Source organism: Schistocerca piceifrons, chromosome X, assembly GCF_021461385.2.
Source record: "Schistocerca piceifrons isolate TAMUIC-IGC-003096 chromosome X, iqSchPice1.1, whole genome shotgun sequence".
Taxonomy (NCBI): Eukaryota; Metazoa; Arthropoda; class Insecta; order Orthoptera; family Acrididae; genus Schistocerca; species Schistocerca piceifrons.
In genome coordinates, this window is record NC_060149.1 from 813,775,788 (window position 1) to 813,801,264 (window position 25,477).

The 25,477-nt window shown below is 43.1% G+C and overlaps 1 protein-coding gene across 1 annotated transcript in view; it reads right to left on the minus strand.

Moving 5' to 3' along the window:
- The window catches only part of LOC124722723 (GTPase-activating Rap/Ran-GAP domain-like protein 3), a 346,637-nt gene that overhangs the window by 202,808 nt on the left and 118,352 nt on the right, over positions 1-25,477 (minus strand). The window contains exons 6-8 of the mRNA XM_047247864.1: positions 17,598-17,662; positions 17,066-17,132; positions 13,641-13,743 (exon numbers count right to left, since the gene is read on the minus strand). Of these exons, the coding sequence (XP_047103820.1) occupies positions 13,641-13,743; positions 17,066-17,132; positions 17,598-17,662 (235 nt within the window). The remainder of the gene's footprint in view (positions 1-13,640; positions 13,744-17,065; positions 17,133-17,597; positions 17,663-25,477) is intronic.

A 25,477-nucleotide genomic window follows, 5' to 3' on the forward strand; every position in this document is an offset into this window, starting at 1 on the left:
CTAAACGTACCACAGCCGACGTTTTGGAAAATCTTACGGAAAAGGCTAAAGCAGAAGCATTACCGTTTACAATTGCTACAAGCCCTGACACCCGATGACAAATTCAAACGCTTTGAATTTTCGGCGCGGTTGCAACAGCTCATGGAAGAGGATGCGTTCAGTGCGAAACTTGTTTTCAGTGATGAAGCAACATTTTTTCTTAATGGTGATGCGAACAGACACAATGTGAGAATCTGGGCGGTGGAGAATCCTCACGCATTCGTGCAGCAAATTCGCAATTCACCAAAAGTTAACGTGTTTTGTGCAATCTCACGGTTTAAAGTTTACGGCCCCTTTTTCTTCTGCGAAAAAAACGTTACAGGACACATGTATCTGGACATGCTGGAAAATTGGCTCATGCCACAACTGGAGACCGACAGCGCCGACTTCATCTTTCAACAGCAAGGTGCTCCACCGCACTTCCATCACGATGTTCGGCATTTCTTAAACAGGAGATTGGAAAACCGATGGATCGGTCGTGGTGGAGATCATGATCAGCAATTCATGTCATGGCCTCCACGCTCTCCCGACTTAACCCCATGCGATTTCTTTCTGTGGGGTTATGTGAAAGATTCAGTGTTGAAACCTCCTCTACCAAGAAACGTGCCAGAACTGCGAAATCGCATCAACGATGCTTTGGAACTCATTGAAGGGGACATGCTGCGCCGAGTGTGGGAGGAACTTGATTATCGGCTTGATGTCTGCCGAATCACTATAGGGGCACATATCGAACATTTGTGAATGCCTAGAATAACTTTTTGAGTTTTTGTAGGTGTGTGCAAAGCATTGTGAAAATATCTCAAATAATAAAGTTATTGTAGAGCTGTGAAATCGCTTCAATCATTTGTAATAACCCTGTATATGTGCATGTAACGTACATTGTCACCTTGATCTAGTAAATATACTGCGATGACGAACGTCATGGGATACGTTCTAATATCGTGTCGGGCCTCTTTTTGCCTGGCGTAGTGCAACAAATCGACATGGCATGGACTCAAAAAGTTGTTGGAAATCTCTGCAGAAATACTGAATCGTGCTGTCGCTATAGCCGTCCATAACTGCCGGTGCAAGGTTCTGTGCACCAACTGACCTCTCGATTATTTCCAATAAATGTTGGACGGGATACAGTTGGGTAGCCAAATCATTTGCACGAATTTCGAGAATGTTCTCCAAACCAGTCGCGAACAATTGAGGCGCGGTGATATGTTTGGGAATGAATGGCTGCAAATGGTTTCCAAGCAGCCGAACGTAAGTATTTCGTGACAATGACTGGCTCAGATAGAACAGGGGACCCCGTCCCTTCCATGTAAACATAGCCCACACCATTACGGAGTCACTACCACCTTGCACAGTGCCGAACTCTTACCAGCGCCAGGTCGGCGGGTGATGTTTGAAGTGGTCACTGCAGCAAGTAGATATATACTAATACCAGTATTTCTCGTCCTGCTTCAATCACAAGAGAGGTAGTGTGGTGTCACCGCCAGACACCACACTTGCTAGGTGGTAGCCTTTAAATCGGCCGCGGTCCGTTAGTATACGTCGGACCCGCGTGTCGCCACTATCAGTGATTGCAGACCGAGCGCCGCCACAAGGCAGGTCTAGAGAGACTTCCTAGCACTCGCCCCAGTTGTACAGCCAACTTTGCTAACGATGGTTCACTCACAAATTACGCTCTCATTTGCCGAGACGATAGTTAGCATAGCCTTCAGCTACGTCATTTGCTACGACCTAGCAAAGCGCCATTACCAGTTACTATTGATGCTGTAAAACATGTACCGTCAAGAGCGATGTTCACCGTTTACGGATTAAAGTTAAGTATTCCAACAGCTACGTCCTTTTTTGCTAAAGTCTAACTTCCTTGTCCTGTTCCAGACCTCACGCCAGCCTGCGTGAGCTAAAACGCGTGCCTTTCGGCTTCCTCTCATAGTGGGTTGGCTCTCTTGCCAATCCACAACAGGTAGATTATTCCTACACGTCAGTCAGGGGCCTGAAAATGGCGTAACGCAGAGCCGAAACTGGTTGCCTAATAAAATAAGGTTGAAAACTGACGGCTGAAAGGTGTTTAATTTGACATCCTGAAACGTGGACAGGGATGCTCGAAGACATCAACCCCACATATCGTCGTTTGAGAGGGCATTCATTCTAGCTGCTTCATTTTGCTGTATATGTAAGCAGGGTTTCTTATTTGCTATTGGTCGTCTGAGATGTTTTGTAACCTACCGTTATCTGCCGACAACTGTTTTAGGATAAAGAGGGTCAGCAGACTGGCACTTAGGCCTTACGGAGCCTACACTCTTTCTGGCATTATGGGGCTCACATCCTGAAATTGTTTAGAACTTTGTAATTCTGGCCCTGGAGAATATTTACACGAGAAGTTAGTAAGCAGTATGCAAATGAGATAAAGGGGGTCGTCTTCGCAGTAAGCAATAGTGCTCACTTTTCATTCGTAAATTACAGTTTATAGATGATAACCAGATATACGATTATCTGGATGCACCAGAGGGCCCAGTCCATTCCACACGGTCTGATGCGTGTCGTATGAACTGACATGTTCCTAGTCTGGTAACTAATTGCTTCTAAATAGTGGGAGTGTGTGGTAGAAAATTTAGACTAAGACCGGTATACAATATTAATGTCTGATTTTTTTCTTCATTTTTGAAAGCAACGAATTAATAGCTTCTTCATGTGCTCAAAGTGCGAGCTACTCATCTCCAAACATGCATGAAGACAACGCTGCTATGATCTCAGCACATATTCGTCCGTATCAGGATTAGCTTCCATGTTAAGATGAGGATCCTGAATACGTATCGCGAGAGAAGTCTTCCGAAGTAAGAGTGATTTCAGGTGTGTAGGACCGTTGCTATTCACAATATACATAAATGACCTTGTGGATGACATCGGAAGTTCACTGAGGCTTTTTGCGGATGATGCTGTGGTATATCGAGAGGTTGTAACAATGGAATATTGTACTGAAACGCAGGAGGATGTGCAGCGAACTGACGCATGGTGCAGGGAATGGCAATTGAATGTCAATGTAGACAAGTATAATGTGCTGCGAATACATGGAAAGAAAGATCCCTTATCATTTAGCTACAGTATAGCAGGTCAGCAACTGGAAGCAGTTAATTCCATAAATTATCTGGGAGTACGCATTAGGAGTGATTTAAAATGGAATGATCATATAAAGTTGATCGTCGGTAAAGCAGATGCCAGACTGAGATTCATTGGAAGAATCCTAAGGAAATGCAATCCGAAAACAAAGGAAGTAGGTTACAGTACGCTTGTTCGCCCACTGCTTGAATACTGCTCAGCAGTGTGGGATCCGTACCAGATAGGGTTGATAGAAGAGAGAGAGAAGATCCAACGGAGAGCAGCGCCCTTCGTTACAGGATCATTTAGTAATCGCGAAAGCGTTATGGAGATGATAGATAAACTCCAGTGGAAGACTCTGCAGGAGAGACGCTCAGTAGCTCGGTACGGGCTTTTGTTGAAGTTTCGAGAACATACCTTCACCGAGGAGTCAAGCAGTATATTGCTCCCTCCTACGTATATCTCGCGAAGAGACCGTGAGGATAAAATTAGAGAAATTAGAGCCCACACAGAGGCATACCGACAATCCTTCTTCCCTCGAACAATACGAGACTGGAATAGAAGGGAGAACCGATAGAGGTACTCAGGGTACCCTCCGCCACACACCGTCAGGTGGCTTGCAGAGTATGGATGTAGATGTAGATAGATGGGAATGCATACTTTCTCGTCGAATTTCATTGATGAAATCTTCTCCGATTATCAGACGAGTTGACGCAACGTTTCTGTGGGTTTCCTACTCGTGATCTTCAGGCGAAGTAGCGGGCTTATGATGAATTCGTTCCTTCATCGCCTCTGGATCGCAAACTGCTCTGCCGTGGGCCGAACGGGTCGGCCAATCGCGTGCCTCCTGTAGGGATACCGTGGACGGTGGTGGGGGCGAAGGAGGGTCCGGGGGTCGAGTCCTGGTGCTTCCTGTCTGTTCAGCCCGCTGCCTCCAACTGATTTTACATCAGAGCGTTCCTGAGGCATTTTTTCTAATGCCATATCCTATGTGGAGCTCAGTTGGAAGCCGTTGTCCCAGATGACAATGTTGTCGTGTATTCTTATTTCCACTACCTCGTGCCCAGCTCTAGGTCGCATGGTCGCGTTCTCGCTTCCCGAGCACGGGATCCCAGGTTCGATTCCCGGCGGGGTCAGGGATTTTCAGCTGCCTCGAGATGACTGGGTGTTTGTGTTGATCTCATCATTTCATCATCATTCATGTAAGTGGCGAGATTGGACTGGGCAAAGGTCCATCCCGTTGAGTGCCCCACAAACCAATCATCATCATCATCATCATCATCATCATCATTATCCACTACCTCTTTGATGACCAGATTCCAGAGCCCTTTGGCACAGCACAATATCTGTGTACAATCAAAAACAAAAGTGTGTCCTTCGTTTACGGTGTGGTCTGCCACTGCAGGCTTATCGGTTTGGCCGAGAGGAGCGCATCTCACAAGTTGTGAACAGCGCTGCCAGATGCATAATTACGCCAACTCGACGCCCCATCTACCACACTCGCAATTGATGCTGTAGATACCAGGTGCCTGTTAGTCTTCAAATGACATAAGAATATTCTCGATTTTAACCGTTGAGCGGAAAATGTTCTATTATTCTGGCAATGTTGGTTGTAAGCGGCTCTGCGTACGAAAGCACGCCAGACATTTGGTTTCTTTGCTGTGGATTGTCTTCTTTCTTCTTCTTCTTGGCTGGGCAGTGCGTCTTATTTTTGTCTCTGAGTAGCCATTTTTGCGCAAGGTTTCAAGCAGATGCTGTAACTAGATAGACAGACTTTCCTTGTCGTCAATGACTCTGTGTAGCGGGATGATGAGTACAGATTTGCGTTCCGATGGATGGTGGCAGCTATTGGCATTTAGGCACAGTTCCGTGTATGTCTTCTTCCTGTAGACGAAATGTCCCAGGGTGCCATAAAGGTTTTTCTTTATCTTAATGTCTTGGAACTGTAGGGATTCGTTTTTTTCCACCTCCTTGGTGAACTTGACGTTCTCGTGTATGCTGTTAAAGTGGCACAAAAATTCTTGCAGGTTTTCTTCATTATGCAGTCAGACTACGTATGCGTCGTCCACGAATCTGTAGGATAGGAGAGCTGTTCCGAGACCTGCAACCTCGAATTGTTCGATATACAGGTTAACGACGCCATACGCTGAGGTTATGTAGTTGTTGTTTCCGGGCCGTTTGTGTGCTCAGATGGAGATATAACGCCGCAGAAGACAACGTCTACAATACGATCAGATTAACACATTGGACTGGTGAGGAATGATGATCAGTTATGATGTTAGAACAACCTAAGCAGAAACTAGTTGTGTTGGAGGAAAAACAACTGCAGTCACGTGGATATGGGATAAGTGGCTCGAGGAAGGATGATCTGACACATATTCAGCAAATAAATTACAACTTGAAACTTCCTGGCAGATTAAAACTGTGTGCCCGACCGAGACTCGAACTCGGGACCTTTGCCTTTCGCGGGCAAGTGCTCTACCAACTGAGCTACCGAAGCGCACACTCCGCTGCAGAGTGAAAATCTCATTCTGGAAATTACAACTTTACGACTGTAATGACACAAAGTCACATTTGGATTATCGACTGTTCAATCACATTAGACAGCCTTCCTCAGGGTATGTTCCGGCGTGTGGCACACAGAGTTCGTCGATGTTTGCAAAACCACGCACGGCGGGACGCCTTTTACTGACTGCTGTCCTTAAGCATCTGCGGCTCATGTTGGATTGCTAGATGGACGGTTAAACACCGTCTCCGCTGCCATTCCTTCCTGTAACATCACACTCTCATCTAACACTTTCCCCTCTTTGGGGAAGTGTGTGGGGGAGTTTGTAGCCTTATGGCTTTTACTCCACTGTGTACTTGTGTGTGTGGTTATTTCTGTAATTTCTGGGTGTCTGCGAGATGTGATGATTGTTCTGTGTGTGTCTGGTACTCGCCTGAGGTTGGCGAGATGATTGTTAGTATGGGTGAGGGAGGAGTATTAGGAACTGGATATAGGGATTTTCTCTTCCACTTAGTCCTGCAACGTCGTACCCGTTCGGCTGTAGTTTGGCGCGTCTCCAACCAATTGCTAAATTACTAACCTATATACGGACGGGGCCAATCATTCATATGCATTCCAGTGCATTCTAATACTGGTGGTACGTTGACATCAACTCTTACTCACTGATTCCCAACATGGAGGTAATTATTTCCTCAAAGTAACAAAACGATTTTTCTGAGGGGTAAAAACAAAAACGGTTTGCTGGTGCTTCAGTCACAAAACTAAACTGCTTTAGGAAAATAATTTATATTGCCGGTTGTTCATAATGTTCTAATACAATGGTCAAAATAAATGTTGCACATTGCCGAAATATTAATACTGAACGTTTTGTTGCAGAAGTACGTATGATATCAATACACTGGTTTATCTGTAATGTAATTCTAGCGGAAACAGTCCATGTTTCTACCTTGAAGGAAGAATATGTCCAGTCTATGACAATCGTGTCAACCATCGACACTGCAGTTCTCGAGCTGTGTGTTACTACTAGGGTTGTGTTGCTCGAGGATGGTTCGGACAACAATAACGAACGATCAGAGGCTCTGTATAGTCATTCCAATGGAGCAGGGAACGAGACGAGTGGACATGTCAGCGGATGTCGCTGTGAGTCAAAGTGATATCCCTTGAATATGGAACAAGCTGCTAGCGACAGGATCAGCTGTGGATCGTCACAGAAATGACAGCCGATGAAAGAAACAGCAGATACGCAGGATCAATATCCGTATATCACAGCAAGCTGAAACCTTCAGCTCAGTGCTACCGTCTACGGTGGGAGCTCCATACAGTGACAAGAGAGCAGGTGTAAACATAAACGATGCGAAATAGGTTCCATGAACAGGGACTACGCGCCAGACCTCTCTAGAGTTCTCCTCCAAATGGGGTTCAGAGAGGGGCTCGCGCCGCATGGTCACAAAGCCACTCTTCGTGGAGTAGGCAACTGTGGAACAAACACCCGTTTCTGATGAGACGCGTAACGGTATCCACTCTGAAAATACTCACTTTTATGTGTAGAGGCAACGAGGACAAAGTTTACACCATCTCTGTATCGTAGACCGCCATCCTTATCAAGGCGGTTCAGCCACGTTTTTGAGTGGAATCATATGTGGCCGCAGGACACAAGGTGTGCCAATACGTGGGAGGATGACTGGTGTGAACTATCGGGACGTCATCCCTGCACGCATTGTGGCTCCATTTGCTGAACATGATTCACGCTGATGGACGACTATATACGCTCCCATCATTACAGCCTTGTGAACACCTTCCTAGTGAAGCACAGAATCAGTCTGACAGAGCGGCCTCCGAGTTATCCAGATCTGATTTGCGTTGATAATGCAAGGACCATACTAAAAGGAGTGGTTTGCAATCATTCTGCCTCACCAGAGACCTTAAAGGGCATCACAGAGGCCGCTGTGTGGAGGAATGAAATAATATCCGACAGTTAAAAAAAAAAAAAGGTTCAAATGGCTCTAAGCACTATGGGACTTGACATCTGAGGTCATCAGTCCCCTAGACTTAGAACTACTGAAACCTAACTAACCTAAGGACATCACACACATCCATGCCCGAGGCAGTATTCGAACCGGCGATCGCAGCGGCAGCGCGGTTCCGGACTGAAGCGCCTAGAACCACTCGGCCACAATCCGACAGTCAGATCTGGACAATTTGGTGAGGAGCATGCCTAACCCCATTCAAAAGTGTCTCCAATTACGAGGAGGGCTAATTGTTTCATAAAAATTATATTATGCAAGGCGACAGTGAGAAGAAACTATAATGTTTCCAGGGGGATCTTTTGTAATATTGCCGGCCCGTGTGGCCGTGCGGTTCTAAGCGCTTCCGTTTGGAACCGCGTGACCACTACGATCGCAGGTTCGAATCCTGCCTCGGGCATGGATGTGTGTGATGTCCTTATGTTAGTTATGTTTAAGTAGTTCTAAGTTCTAGGGGACTGATGACCTCAGAAGTTAAGTCCCATAGTGCTCAGAGCCATTTGAACCATTTTTTGTAATATTATTCTTTTTTTGTTCCTGCTTAGTAGTCGAAATGTGTTTCTCCTATATTTTTGTTTTATTATGACTATACCTGTTAGAAGAAAATCAGTTTTGTTTCCTATTATTTCCAGTATTGACATTAAAGCATTTATTTTGACCACTGTCTTTATTACGTAAGTAACCAATGCGGCTTTGTGGCTCGGTGTGGCAGTGGGTAAACTATGAAACAGAAACAAGAAAAAAGTTAGGTTTCCTAAACAAAACCACGCCACATAGAATCGACATTACTGATATTTTAAAACCAGGTACCAACTATTTCCAACAGTAAACAAAATTGCGAGACGTGGATTCTTCGCTATTTAGTGTAATACACTCTAAAATAAAAAAAGAAGCACCACGAAAGACTTCTTCAAATTAGTCACAAATTGATATTCATATAAGCAGCGGCGGAAAGTGCAACACTGCAAACTTCCGCGGCCGATGGATGAATGTATGACGCTGCAGCACAATTTTACCGCGTAACTGGCGAGGATAGTAAACTTTCGTCATGTCGACACCAGAGCATAAAGTCTTAGCGAATTTTATTTCGTGTTAACTATGCCTCGCAGACAAGCACATGAACGATATACGCAGAAGTCAGCGTTTGAGAGAGGGTGTGTAGTTGGGCTCAAAGGAGCCGGCTGGAGTAATCAGTGAATCGCTCGACATTTGAATAGGAGCGATTCCACTATCTGACGTTGTTGGCAGGAATTGGCGAACCGTGGCCGAACACAGCGTCAAGAAGGAAGAGGTCGACTTAGAACACCGAGCAATAGTCAGCGAGGCTCTCAGAACACCGTATTCATAACCACTGATCCGACGTGCAACCTGTGCTTCGCTGACCACAAAGGACAATTAATTGGCGGCTCACAGAAAGAGGGCTGATCTCACAGCGCCCCTTGCGCCAACTATCATTGACCTCTGTACACCAACAAACCCGTTTGCAGTGGTTTTGGGACATTCGGCTTGGAATCTCATTAACTGGAGCAGAATTGTCTTCAGTGATGTGTCCCGCTTCGAAGTGAGGCCCGATGGGCACCGAAGACGTGTCTGCAGACGCCTCAGTTAGCAGAGGGGTACCAATCAGCAGCGATAGATTGGGATGCCATTTCATTTCGTAGCAGGATCACTTTGGTTGTCATCCGCAAAACCCTTACAGCACAGCGGTATATCGGTGATATCATACTCCCAGCTTTGTTGCCCTTCATGGCAAGCCATCCTGGGCTTACATTTCAGCAAGATAAAGCCCGCCCGCACACGGTGAGAGTTTCTAGTGCTTATGTTCATGCTTGCCAAACCCTACCTAGGCCAGCAAGGTCGCCGGATCTCTCCCCAGTTGAGAACGTTTGGAGCATTATGGGCAAGGCTTTCCAACCAACTCGGGATTTTGATAAACATCTACATCTACATTTATACTCCGCAAGCCACCCAACGGTGTGTGGCGGAGGGCACTTTACGTGCCACTGTCATTACCTCCCTTTCCTGTTCCAGTCGCGTATGGTTCGCGGGAAGAACGACTGCCGGAAAGCCTCAGTGCGCGCTCGAATCTCTCTAATTTTACATTCGTGATCTCCTCGGGAGGTATAAGTAGGGGGAAGCAATATATTCGATACGTCATCCAGAAACGCACCCTCTCGAAACCTGGACAGCAAGCTACACCGCGATGCAGAGCGCCTCTCTTGCAGAGTCTGCCACTTGAGTTTGCTAAACATCTCCGTAATGCTATCACGCTTACCAAATAACCCTGTGACGAAACGCGCCGCTCTTCTTTGGATCTTCTCTGTCTCCGCTGCCAACCCGACCTGGTACGGATCCGACATTGATGAGCAATAATCAAGTATAGGTCGAATGAGTGTTTTGTAAGCCACCTTCTTTGTTGATGGACTATATTTTCTAAGGACTCTCCCAATGAATCTCAACCTGGCACCCGCCTTACCAACAATTAATTTTAAATGATCATTCCACTTCAAATCGTTCCGTACGCATACTCCCAGATATTTTACAGAAGTAACTGCTACCAGTATTTGTTCCGCTATCGTATAATCATATAATAAAGGATCCTTCTTTCTATGTATTCGCAATACATTACATTTGTCTATGTTAATGGTCAGTTGCCACTCCCTGCACCAAGTGCCTATCCGCTGCAGATCCTCCTGCATTTCGCTGCAATTTTCTAATGCTGCAACTTCTCTGTATACTACAGCAATGTAGTATGTTCCTCAAGTGATAGTGTTCTAAAAGTATCCAGCAACGTCCTTTTCTAATCATTGGAGAAAAGAATTGAAAAAATAATTCAGATTGTAGCTGAGAACATAATGACAACATATGCAAAATTTGGTTTAATTGTCTCTCAAACAGTAATAGTTACATTAGCTTGTACACTGAGGTAACAAAAGTCATGGAATAGTGACATGCACGTATGCAGATGACGATATTATCGCGTAGACAAAGTATAAAATGGCAGTTCATTGGCGGAGCTTTCGTTTGCATGCGGGTGATTCACGTGAAGACGTTTGCGATGTGATTACGGCCGCACGACGGGAAGTAACAGGCTTTGAACGCGGAATGGTAGTTGGAGCAAGACGCATGGGACATTTCCTTTCGAAAACCGTTAGCGAATTCAATATTCTGAGATCCACAGTGTCAAGAGAGTGCCACGAACACCAGATTTCAGGCATTTCCTCTCACCACGGGCCGACGGCGTTTACTTAACGACCGAGAACTGCAACGTTTGCGCGGAGTTGTCAGTGCTAACAGACAAGCAACACTGCGTGAAATAAGCATAAAAATGTATGTGGGACGTACGACGAACGTATCCATTAGGACAGTGCGGCGAAATTTTGTGTTAATGGGCTATGGCAGTAGACAACCGACGCGAGTGCTTTTGCTAACAGCACGACATCGTCTGTACCGCCTCTCCTGGGCTCGTGACCATTTCGGTTGGGCCATAGACAACTGGAATACCGTGACCTGGTCAGGCGACTGCCTATTTCAGCTGGTAAGAGCTGATGGTAGGGTTAGAGTGTGGTGAAGACTCCACGAAGCCATGGACCCAAGTTGTTAACAAGGTACTGTGTAAGTTGGTGGTGGCTCCATAATGGTGTGGGCTGTGTTTACACGGATTAGACTGGGTTCTCTGGTCCAACTGCACCAATAATTGTAAATAGTTATGTTCGGCTACTTGGAGGCCATTTCCAGCCATTCATGGATTTCATGTTCTCAAACAACGATTGAATTTTTATGGATGACAATGGGCCTTGTCACCGGGCCACAGTTGTTCGCGATTTGTATGAAGATATCCTGGACAGTTCGAGCGAATGATCTGACCACCCAGATCGAGCGACAAGAGTCTCGTCGAACATTTATGGGACATAATCGAGAGGTCGGGTGGTGTACAAAATCCTGCACCGGCAACACTTCCGCAGCTACGAACGGCTATAGACGCAGCATGTCTCAGTATTTCTGCAGAGCACTTCCAAGGACTTGTTGAGTCCATGTCACGTCGAGTTGCTGCAGTACGCAGGGCAAAGGAGATCTGACACGAATTAGGAAGTGCCTCATAAATTTTGTCGTATGTGACCATGTACTTTCCCGTACGTCACACCTTAAACTTTTTCTTATCATAAGTTTTGGAATACAAATAATAAACAACTTCATTGCGCGCGTGTGTGTGTGTGTGAGTGTGTTTTTAGGAAGAATATTTTTTATTTACTGTCACTGCGGATCTTTAACGTTTTTAGCCCCATCACTCCTCTAACAAGGGAACCTCCCCATCGCACCCCCCTCAGATTTAGTTATAAATTGACACAGGGGTTAGGCCTTGAAAAACTGAACACAGATCAATCGAGAAAACAGGAAGAAGTTGTGTGGAACTATGAAAAAATAAGCAAAATATACAAACTGAGTAGTCCATGTGCAAGATAAGCAACATAAAGGCCAATTTTAGCTGATGAGCGCCGTGGTCTCGTGGTTAGAGTGAGCAACTTCGGAATGAAAGATCCTTGGTTCGAGTCCTCCCTTGAGTGAAGATTTTACTTTCTTTATTTTCGCAAAGTTACGATCTGTCCGTTCATTCATTGACGTCTCTGACCACTGTAATAAGTTTAGTGTCTGTGTTTTGCGACCGCACCGCAAAACCGTGCGATTAGTAGACGAAAGGGCGTGCCTCTCCAATAGGAACCGAAAACATTTGATCGTAAGGTCATAGGTCAACCGATTCCTACACAGGAAAACACGTCTGATATATTCTATACGCTACTGGTGACGGCATGTGCGTCACATGACAGGAATATGTTGTCGACCCACCTAACTTGCACACTTGGCGAATGGGTAAAAAGATTATTCTACCTTGCCCGATTTAGGTTTTCTTGTGGATGTGATAATCACTGCAAAAAAAGTGATGAAAACATAAAAGTTTGTCACATAAACTGCATCAAATGAATGCAGAGTCGCACAGTTTTCCCTTTGCTCTGTCAAAACATATGTTTTTTACGTTTTCAAATGTATCCGTGCGTAGACCGTCAAATTCTGTATATGTCCAAGCAAATCTGAACATGTCCTGGAATTTTGGAGAGCGAAGTTGATTATGTGTGAGTGCCTGAACTTTGATAATTATCTGAAAATAAAAAATTAAAATTTTCACCTGGGGGAAGATTTGAACCAAGGATCCGTCGTTTTACAGCTGCTCACGCTAACCACGGGACCACGGCGCTCGGAAGCTAACACTCTCCTTGATGTTACATACCTTGCCCATGGACTACTCAGTTTGTATATTTTGCTTATTTTTTTCATAGTTCCACACAACTTCTTCCTGTTTTCTCGATTGATCTGTGTTCAGTTTTTCAAGGCCTATCCCTGTGCCAACTTATAACTAAATCTGAGGGGGGTGCGATGGGGAGGTTCCCTTGTAAGTATTTTAGTGTAGGCAGCAAATCCGTCACATTGAACGCTCACGATCTTATTATGTTCTATATCGGCAAATACTTTATTCTTCTTGAAAAGACACGAGATGTACACCAGACATAAAAGCACCATTGTCTAGAAAAGTATCTTCTACATTTATTTCTTAAGGTACAACATAGCGCTTTGGTGCTAATTTTCTGATATTGAGACGCAACTTACAACCCACTAATTTTGGGCCGTCACCTGCTACCTCCAAATGTTGGTGAGAAACTGCATTTACTTCATCAGGAGTAGAATGTTATCATTATGGGATGAGCACAAGTTGATCTCACGGAGTTGACTGTTCGGTTGAAATGACGGATTAATTGTTGAACTATATGCAGGTAAGACACAATTCGATTATTCATATAATATAATCTAAAGTGTAACACCAGTTGGTACTTTTTTGTATCGCTGTGTCACTAAAATAGTTATCGTAGACGTCGTTGTTAGCAGTGATTGGTAGAAGCAAGTTCATCAACATGAAACTGAATACTCACCATTACTGAGCATTTCGTCATCAGTTGACTGGCCAGGCTTAGTGTAAAGGACGCCAAATTTGAAGTTCACTGATCCCTCTTGCTCTTCCAACAGAAGCAGGTCCTGGAATGAAAACAACTGTAATGGAAGCAACGCACGCTACAAAGCGTTTCATGACACACACAAACACAGGTGGCAACGGTGAATAGTGCTCTGTGCTTACGGAGACATTGATAATAAGTTAAAAGGGTCGTGAATTGCAGCAAACGTGTGACGCAAACACGAAAAAATAATCTCCCGTGAAAAATAAATACAATGGAGTAGAAATGAAAGTTGTAACAGCTGCCCGTTGAGTGTTTCTGTGGTAATTTCTGCATTCTATGCAACAATTGCGTGACTGTATTACACACTAAGACAATGCATTCCGTCATCCCAGGGAAAAATGTTCGAAATCTGAACTCCTAACGCCAGACAGTCATGATATAAGACCTGAGTTTTTCTCAGGGTGTACAATGTTCAAATAACTTACGGGAATGCAACAGCGTGAAGTTGTCGGCAACTGCCGATATTTCGACAGGTGACCGACCTGTTGTTTTCAGGGTAAAACTGCATCAAGTAAGCGCTGTGCAGGTGAATTTAAAACATTGTTTTGCAAAGCAATTCTGGAAAAATAAGACACTCTCTCTCTCTCTCTCTCTCTCTCTCTCTCTCTAAACACTAGGCTATCACACAACCAAAAATGAGCGGCGCTACAAGCTATCTATAGTGGAAATTACTAAACAAGGGGCGGGTTAGCTTAACTCTATCCCTCTGGGATAAATCGCATGGATAAAACTTCTCGTGACGCAGTTTTATTCGTAATAGGGAAAGGTTTTAAGTATGCACTGACGCCCAAGTGTTTGCTGGTGGCTGATTTTATTAGTTCTGTCGAACAGGCTGTTTTTAAACCTGCTGACGTTGCAGAGAAGGCTGGGAAGGAGGCATATCGTGTGCTGACTGGGGGACGTCCAACCAAGAGTAATACAACAGCACCAGAGAGGGTTACTTTATGTTCACTTAAGAGTTCATCCGGATATTGTTGTCTTACACGCGGACAAGAGCAATACTACAGTTATTCTGGACAAGCAGGATTACGTTCAAAAAATGGTTCAAATGGCTCTGAGCACTATGGGACTTAACATCTTAGGTCATCAGTCCCCTAGAACTTAGAACTACTTAAACCTAACTAACCTAAGGACATCACACACATCCATGCCCGAGGCAGGATTCGAACCTGCGACCGTAGCAGTTTCGCGGTTCCGGACTGAAGCGCTCAGAACCGCACGGCCACCACGGCCGGCTTACGTTCAAAAGACGGAGTGTTTAGTATCTGATACAGCGTATAGCAGGATCGGTGCTGATCCCACAAAAAGTTTTGAGAGAAAGACTAACAGCCTCCTGAAGAAAAGTTCTTTGTCACATGAGACTATAAAGAGTCTTAATTCTTATTGTGCTGTTCCTCTTAGATTATACGGCCTTCCTAAGGTCCACAAGGAAGGGGTTCCTCTTCATCAGATTGTAAGATCAGTGCTCCGACACGTTGTGTGGCAAAACACTATCCTTCTCTGTTGAGCCCACTAGTTGACTTGGGTGATCGTCACATTAACAACTCGGCTGATTTCTTACGTCGCTAGAGGCAATGCGTCTATTCTAATAAGTTTTGATGTGGTCTCTCTTTTCACTAGTGTGACTGTCTGATTCGTTACTGTTCTATGAGCAGAGCGATGGAGTTGCGACTGGAGGCCCGTTGTCATATATCATTGCAAATCTGTTTATGGAAGAACGTGCCTTGGAGTAGGCAGCTTTGAAACCTGCGTGTTTTTCAGATGTGTACACGATCATTTTGTTGTTAGGCCTTATGGGAGTGATAAATTGAACGATTTCTTAGAACACCTGAAATATTAGTTTCACGATAGAGGTGGAAAAGGATGGCTGCCTTCCCTTCCTTGATGTGTTGGTCGGGAGGAAGGTTGATGATACGTTGGGACATGTTTTTTATAGGAAGCTTACTTACACTGACTTGTATCTACAGGCTGACAGTTGTCTCCATCAGGCTCAGTGTGAAGGGGTACCTCGTAGCTAGGTTCACACGGTCCACGACATTTTAGACCATGAGTAAACTCATTTTGAGGTTACCTTCCATCAGAATGGATACAGTGAAAGGCGGATTAGACGTGCGTTGAGCTATCGATCAACCGTGCACCGGGTGGGTGATGATGACACCAAGTTGGCAGCAAGGTCTATGGCCTTCCTACCTTTAGCAGGGAGCATGTCCAATAAGACTGGTATTATTTTGCAGAAGTATGATGTGAAATGTATCTTCCAATCTGTATCTAAGATTAGGGTCCTTTTAGGTTCCGTTGAATGATACTGGTATTCGTAAGGAAGGTGTCTACCGTAGTCCTACCATTTGTAGCATGTCATATATTGGTCAGACTATCAGGACCGTGGAGGACCGATGTACTAAGTACAAGCGTCACATACGCCTACAACAGCCGAACAAATCGGCTATTGCACAGCATCGTCTTGGTGCTGGTCATCTTATGGAATTTAACAACGCGGTGGTTTGGACACGCACTTCGAGCTATTGCGATAGTGCTATATACGAAGTAGTAGACATTCACTTAGCAAGTAACCTCGTAAATAGAGGGGGAGGTTTTTGCTTAAATTCTGCTCTCTCCCTTGTCAACACCAGAGGGAAAGAATTAACGTTATCTCACCCGCTGTTTAGTAATTTTCACTATCGATAACTTCTGGCATCGATTATTTTTGGTTGTATGCTGGCGCTAGTGTTCACAGCGCATGATTGTTTGTTTGTTTGTTTGTTTGTGTGTGTGTGTGTGTGTGTGTGTGTGTGTGTGTGTGTTATCTTTCCGGAACTGCTATGAAAACTGAGGTTTTAAATTCACTTGCGCAACGCTTACTTTCTGCAGTCTGGCCTTGAAAATGGCACGGTGGTCACCTGTCGAAATACAGGCGGTTGTCGACGAATTCACCGGGCTGCATTCTCGAAAGTTACTTGAACATTCGTGATATACGCTCTAAACTGGGAATTAAAAATGTTCTCAGACTTCAGAGAACCGAAAAGGCAGTGAATTATCCAGACCTTACTGTAAAGTACCACAGTATTCCTTCTTAAGGGATGAAAATGATTGTGTAATGCAGTTTCTTATTATCGAGTGTCCAAGAGGTCTCAGGTCGAATATTATCACTCTACAGCACATAGAGATTGGTTTATTTAAAAACGTACTGAAATGTGAGAAAATTGTGCATACAGTCGGCGCATCGAATGCATACATAATTTCCATACGTCATACGCGTGCCGAGGTTTATGAAACACAGACACTTAAAAATTTAAAGACATTACGATACATACACAAATTATACTTTATGTGATTTCAGTTACCTTCTGCAAATCAGGTGTAAATATTTCCCTTGGTCCCTTGTCCAGTTTCTCCACACAAGAGAAGTTGCTGCATGCGATATGAAAAGAGAAGATTAAACTTTCCACGTTGTTTTTAATATTAAAGCTCGACATGTTTTGGACACAGCGTTACAAAATATGAATGACTTCAGTTCTTTCTTGTAAACAAAAATGTTTCCTTTAATTAGCAACAGTTTATATCGTGGAAGAAATGACAGTTCAGGCCAGTGCCTGGAAACTGCAACACATAACTCGTTTATACTGACACTTAGTGTTACGTTGTGAAAGAAAGAAAACGTAGTCGCATTGACCACATAGACACCACTGTTTATTAAAATAAAATTTTGCAATTCAAGTCATGTGCAAGATTATAATCAAAAGATATAATCTGAACAGCAGCAAAAGGAATAATAAACAATCTTCATACACATTTTCGAAGCCTTTTAGAACATAAATACCGGACGTAGTGTATTAACGCTAAATTTCGTACAGAATTTACTGTTTAACATCTTACCAGAGAATTTGCTTGACTGTTGTTGGCTTGTTGGGTGAGTAAGCAAGAGAAATTTTCTGCGACCCCTGAAAAAATGAAACAATTTAATTTTGAAAGTTATCAGGAATTAGCATGATGTCTACCCTGTAAAAACCTACTGCGAAATTAAATAATATTTATATTTATATGTTCAAATATCCGGAAGTGTAACATAGCTTCCTATGATTAATGTCTGATGCTCAAGTTTGTAGCTTCCCTCATGTCAACTTATTTAGAGGAATATCAGGTTGGTTCCTCATTTACCTATCAGATATGTAGGACACAAGTAGCCAACAATTAGAAAATTTCCAAGTAATGAGTAAATATTAATTACGAGAATAAATATCTAAATTACAGTCACGGGGTAAAGAGATGTGTCAAGTTCTTCTGCCGTACAGGAACAAAATGAGTGGCGGCTGCGCTCGCTCTTGGAATTCTAAAGACTGGTATAATTGTTTTAACAGTGGATCAATTATTCCAGACTTCAAAATGATTTTCTGAAATGAATATAAAGCAGATAATATTCACACTGAATGGCGGAGTCTTGTTGGAGCTGGGTTGTCGACATTTTTTAGTATAAAGTGAATGAGCTTGCAAACACGTGTTACCTACACGTGTTACCTATGTAGTGATTGTAATGTAACCAAGAAAATGTCACGCAGAACGTTTTATGGACACTTCGTGCCTTTGGTTTCTCTTTTCCATTCACCAAAACTGGAAGATATGATTTAAAATTGGGTTACTCAATGTAAATGGCTTTTAAAACGAATAATTCGCATTCCGTGTTTAAATTCAGTTCTTCGATCATATCACAGGCATGTTGTGCGAACATTTAAAGTTCTACGTTCAGAAATGTATTCTTTATTGCATGGGTTGTGATGCAACCTCCCGAGTACTTCCGCAGTGCAGTAATTCCAATCGTACAGGCGCACGGGCAGCAAAACTTCAGGAGATGAAAAATTATGAATGTATACAACTTTTTATTTACGAAACGTTGTGTACACCAATATCCAGATTTACATATTACAAACTCGACGTTTAATGTATGTGAAACGGCTTTAGTCCGATGCAAATATTTACTCAAATATTTGCAGATAGTGTGAAATGAAACTCCTGCGAGTTTACCTTTTTGAATCTGAAATTCACTGATTCTGCTGTCATAATCATTTGTGACAAATCAAAAAAGTGTGTCGGACCGGGATTCGAACCTAGGTACTTGTCCATCGCGGTTAGTTACCTTCTGAACCAATCAAGTGGGTATGCATGACGTACCAGCTGAAAATTTCAACTTGCCTCTGGATCCTCCCCATTTCTTTCTTGTAATAATTTTGTGATTTTTCCCTTTATCAGTAAAGCATATCAGACCTTTCCAGACAGCAACTACTATTAGTTATATAGTAATACCGATAGGTTTGGTGTTGATTACGTAATGGATTTTCAGTAATCTGGAAGGAAGTTGGGTCTCGTTCAACTTTCTGAGTGAATAGTTCCAAATATTAGTTTTTACCAGGACTTACTTGGAATGACATTCTTGTGGTTACAACTTCTTATAATGGATTCAGAAGTTTGCTGCTTACTTGCATTTGTTCCAGTCATGAGCAAATGAATTCAGTCAACTGAAAATACATTACAAGTACATCTGATTCTTGATAGTGATTAGCAAAAGTACTATTTTAAATACATTAATGGGATAAATAGGAGGAAACGCCTTCAATACAGAAAAATTGTCCCTTGAATTTATATTGATATAATTATCCATATTAAGAAGTTTTATATCCGTTGCGGAAGTAACGTCTTCGCAAATAAATTTCATCTCCGGGTCGACGATTTAATAATGGGGGAAACTGCTTTAATAGAGATGGAAACTGCTTCCCCACTGTTTTCAGCACGGCGTGGGAGGCAATAATAAGCCTGTATTAAAGAAGTGCGGCATGCCAAATTTTTCAGATGACCCAAAACGTTTTGGGGTGGATGCTTGTCACCTACGAATCGACTGCAGTCGTTATCCTCAGAACTCAGCATTAACTTCCATCTACAGTTGCAAATACTTTTATCACACAGTTATAATGTTTAAGTTCAGCATTGTGCCTGCAACAAGAGATAGGCTAGAACTGCGAAGGAATTCCGTTTCGTCATAGCGCACAGATTTCTCTTGTTTTGTCTCATTATACTCTTAATTTAAACAACTTTTTATTGTAGGGCGTAACATTGTGCACAGACTTGTTTTTTTCGAATTTTAAGACAACTGTAAATGAAATTTTTGGTACGAGCCCTCGAGACAGCAGCTCTAATCTAGCAGGGTCTGGAGATCTAGCTGCCAACGACACGTTTCAATTAGTGAGAAGTGGTCCTTGGCGTATCCACAACAGTGTTCATAAGGTACCAAAAATGCACGTGGGTTCTATCGGCTTCTGTCGATTTCTCCAAACGGAAGGAGTCAGAGGGCAGAGTTATAAATTCGTGCCTACTCGTACAGTACATGCAAGGTCTGTTACACATTATGAGAGGACGAGTGTACGGCTTTTAAATTTAACGTCAGGAAGTCCACGTTAAATAGATTCCTGAAATAATCTCGACCTATTCAATTTCTCATTCACACCTAAGGGAGAATTGCAGTGAAACGCGCCCTGAACTCAACGCCGTACTGTACGTGATGGGGACACTATTATTTGTCCACAGCATTGTTAACAGAAGTAAAAGTACTGTAGTACTGACGATACTGAGAAGAGCTTCACGAATAAAATTTTCTTATTCCGTGTAGGGAAGTCATTCACGTCATCTGTCTGCAAATCGTGAAAGTTTCGCGTGCTATCACGTTTTAACTGTCTGTATATCATATTCTCTGACACGGAATTTGGGGGCCAACCCGGCATTTTCCTACACGAGCGTGGGAAATCGCGTAAATACCGCGTTCTAGTTGGCCGGCGTATTCAGCGCACGGTCGTTAATCTGCCGCGCGGATTCGAGCCGGGTTTGGCTAACTTCCCAGTCTTGCAAGCTAACGCGCTGCGCTTTACGCTGCACGAGCAGGGGTGGATAGTTAATGAAAGAGTTTTGTGTATTTCGTCATGTACGTCAGTCACACAAAATTCATGGAGTTCTGTTACGTGTAGCTTCAAATTACAGTTTTATTACGTACTGATTTCCATAGAGCGAGAAAAGATCACAAAATTACCGTGTACTCAAAATGTGTGCCGATAGAGATGAGCTACTGATGCAACGTAGACAGCTTAACATAAAATAACATAAAAAGCCATGAAATCAAAGAGTCAGTTAAAGAATTTGTGTTCCAATTTAGAGAAGGTATTGTTCTCATATCTGTACCACAGATACGAGGTAAGGATTCGTTGTGTGGAACCATGGTGAGGAACTCCTCGGAGACTTCCTAAGACACCCGAAAAGTCTCCGTGCTAACATAAAATTTATCATATTGGTAGAGGAGGACCAACAGTCGCCCTTTCTAGATACGCTGGTTACGTGGTACGGTGAAAACTCGGGACAAAGCGCGTTTCGAAAACCGACACAAACGGACCAATACCTGCACAAACTGTCAAATCACCATGCGAGCCGAAAAGAGGTATGATTAATATGCTGGTAACGAGAGCAAGACGAATATATGAGCCGCAGAACCACAGACGCGAGATGCGACACCTAGAAAGAGTTCTGAGGAGCTCTTGGTACTCCACCAGTTACATAAGGAGTGTCACAAAATCAAACACTCGGCGAAGTGATACATCGGAGAAAGAAATGTCGGGTAGGGGCTTTCTGCCATACTGTCACAGAGTGACGGAGGGAGCCTGTCGTATATTGCTCAAACTTGGCGTAAGGACTATTTATAAACCGACAAAGAAGTTAAAAGAGTGTCTCACATCGGCACAGGGACACACTTGCAAAGTTGGGAATATACAGCATACCATGTTCATGCGGAAAAGGCTAATTTCATCTTAACTGCAGACCTGATGATGGCAATAGTCTAAATGACATAATAAATGAAAATATATTAAGCGATCTACTCGGTTTTATTGTCAGGAACCTAAATTGATCGCAGACTCTTTTAGGGAATTTATTTCCTTTGCTAATGAATCCCACAGTATGCATTTCCTTTATAATTTCATCTGAGGGAGAAGTTTTGGGTATTCCTCGACGAGCTGCATTTTCAAAGGCAGTAAGGAAACGTTTGAATCCAGACTTCCATCTTTTATCTGTTTAAAGTGAAGAAGCAGGTTTCTTATAACTCTTCATCAGCTTTGGTTGGAGTTCTGTTGCTAATAAACCATCCAAACCAAGAATTTTGTTACTACAAACCTGGCCATTAAAATTGCTACACCAAGAAAAAATGCAGATGATAAACGGGTATTCATTGGACAAATATATTATACTGACATGTGATTACATTTTCACGCAATTTGGGTGCATAGATCCTGAGAAACCAGTACCCAGAACAACCATCTCTGGCCGTAATAACGGTCTTGATACGCCTCGGCATTGAGTCAAACAGAGTTTGGATGGCGTGTACAGGTACAGATGCCCATGCAGCTTCAACACAGTTCATCAAGAGTAGTGACTGGCGTATTGTGACGAGCCAGTTGCTCGGCCACCATTGACCAGACGTTTTCAGTTGGTGAGAGATCTGGAGAATGTGCTGGCCAGAGCAGCAGTCGAACATTTTCTGTATCCAGTAAGGTTCCTACAGGACCTGCAACATGCGGTAGTGCATTATTCTGCTGAAATGTAGGGTTTCGCAGGGATCGAATGAAGGGTAGAGCAACGGGTCGTAACACGTACGAAATGTAACGTCCACTGTTCAAAGTGCAGTCAATGCGAACAAGAGGTGACCGAGACGTGTAACCAATGGCACCCCAATACCATCACGCCGGGTGATACGCCAGTATGGCGATGACGAATACACGTTTCCATAATGCGTTCACCGCGATTTCGCCAAACACGGATGCGACCATCAGGATGCTGTAAACAGAACCTGGATTCATCCGAAAAAATGACGTTTTGCCATCCGTGCACCCAGATTCGTCGTTGAGTACACCATCGCAGGCGCTCCTGTCTGTGATGCAGCGCCAAGGGTAACCGCTGCTATGGTCTCGGAGCTGATAGTCCTTGCTGCTGCAAACGTCGTCGAACTGTTCGTGCAGATGGTTGTTGTCTTGCAAACGTCCCCATCTGTTGACTCAGGGATCGAGACGTGGCTGCACGATCCGTTACAGCCATGCGGATAAGATGCCTGTCATCTCGACTGCTAGTGATACGAGGCCGTGGGGATCAAGCACGGCATTCCGTATTACCCTCCTGAACGCACCGATTCCATATTCTGCCAACAGTCATTGGATCTCAACCAACGCGAGCAGCAATGTCGCGATACAATAGACCGCAAACGCGATAGGCTTACAATCCGATCTTTATCAAAGTCGGAAACGTGATGGTACGCATTTCTCCTCCTTACACAAGGCATCACAACTACGTTTCACCAGGCGACGCCGGTCAACTGCTGTTTGTGTATGACAAATCGGTTGGAAACTTTTGGCTCAAATGGCTCTGAGCACTGTGGAACTTACCATCTGAGGTCATCAGTCCCTTAGAACTTAGAACTACTTAAACCTAACTAACCTAAGGACATCACACACATCCATGCCCGAGGCAGGATTGGAACCTGCGACCGTAGCAGTCGCGCGGTTCCAGACTGAAGCGCCTAGAACCGTTCGGCCACCACGGCCGGAGGTTGGAAAATTTCCTCATGTCAGCACGTTGTAGGTGTTGCCACCGGCGCCAACCTTGTGTGAATGCTCTGAAAACTGATCATTTGCATATCACAGCACCTTCTTCCTGTCGGTTAAATTTCGCGTATGTTGCACATCATCTTCGTGGTGTAGCAGTTTTCATGGCCAGTAGTGTACAATGTATTCTAATTTGTACCTTTGAATGAATTATACAAATCGCAAGAGTTTAAATTAAAATATTGCACATATCAATTTGATGCTTAACTTCCGTAGCATACATGACAAACGCAAAATTTCATGAACGTAATCTCTGTGTAGGGACGAGAACTTTTCCCCTTGTCGTAAAAATTTGTTTTCTCTCATTTATAGTCACTCCCGAGACGATCCCAAATTATCACCTACTGTAGCGACATAGCAGTTTTCACATGCCTCAAAGATGTTGTACCCGTAGACATGCCTGGCCTCAGCTGGATGTGGAAACATATGGAATTCTGTGCATCCGCTAATCAGACACTTGCTGGTCCTGATGATCCCCATTCTTGGATGCTTGATGGATGATAACGAACTTCGTGTTGTCTTCAAAGCAATACACGTCTGCAAGTTAAACTGGTATTCAATCATTTGTAGACAGACGTGTTGGCGTGTACCTCTCTGCAAAGGCTCCCTGATGTGAACGGTAAACTATACGCTGTTCAGTAATATGCATTTTCCGTCGTTCAAATTTGAGGCTAGCTGCGATTTAGAAAGTGTGAGTAGTTTTACGGATATTGTATATTTTCTTCCTGTATCCTCAGGTGTTGAATATGTCTTCTTGTTATATTCCTACGTTACACGCGGATTATTGTTTTTCTGGACTCTCAGCCTCTTTCTTGGTCTATCTCATGACACTTTCCCTATTAGTCTATAGGTCTATCGTTTTTAATTATTTTGGATGTGCTGTTTTCTTTCATCCCTTATTACTTGGACTCTGCATTATTTTTACAACATCAAATCAGTTCGATACTACTTTTAACACTGTGTCATCGCCTGATTACCGTAACCTTTATTCTATGTGTAGGCAATAGTAAGTTACTCGTCTTCATTTCGAGCTGCTATTTTGCTTGCTTCACTGCCATGTAATACGTATTGTACTGTGATTGCTTTATAGAACTTTATTTGAATTTGTTTCCTTATCTTTTTATCCAGTATTTTGTATGTGGTGCCAATGATATAACGGAATCTTTCTATTTTCTTCATCATGTCTCCTTTTGTAAAGACGTTGAACTTATAAACTCTGTTTTCTAATCATTTTACAATTTGACTTGGGACCAGATCTTAGCCTTTGGAAGCCAAACATTTTCTTTTCTCAGTGAATAAATGGCTACACGCAGTCATATGCATAACTGAAATTTTACTGTAATTTTAATCTACAATAAAATTTAACAAATATCACCCAGGCACACACAGAAATTATCTATCCTGTTAATCCTCTGTGGTGTAGAAAGAGCTGTCAAGGAGAAGTAATGTAAATTTTTGTAAAAACTCTTTTCATTTTGTGCCACGAAATTTCATTAAGAAGACGGGCGTTTAAATATTTTTCTGATTGCATGCTTCGCTCATTTTCATTAGTGTTAAGTTGTTAACAGTGGAAGCCTTTTTCGTAGTGATATGTTTATCAATGTTGCCGTTATTTTCAAATTGCGACTTGTTCTTGACAACTTTATAACAGAGTTACTAAGTATTGCAGTTTTGCTAGTGTGCATATGGCACTTTTGTGCACTACCACATTGATAACAATATATTCAACTTCAGAGTCAGTTGTTTTGCTTTTTCAATAAGTTACGGTTTTAATAATTTTTGTTCAATTTATACGTACCTGAGTGTTTCTTTTTTTTTACACATTGTACCGCCTAATAAAAAATCGTTACTTACTTACCAAGAAATTTCCTTCATTATTAAGGAAATATCTAATTATCAGCAGCAGTTGTCGTGATATGGACGCCTCCGAAACAAACATCGTTTCTCTTAGTACCATAACTTCAAGTTCTCTCCATAAGGGTAAATTTTATAGCTACCCGTAACGAGGTCAAATTGTAGTGTTAGCTCTAAAGAGTTTCCAGGATCGTTTTCCAATAGTTTCCAAGTATGGAGCAT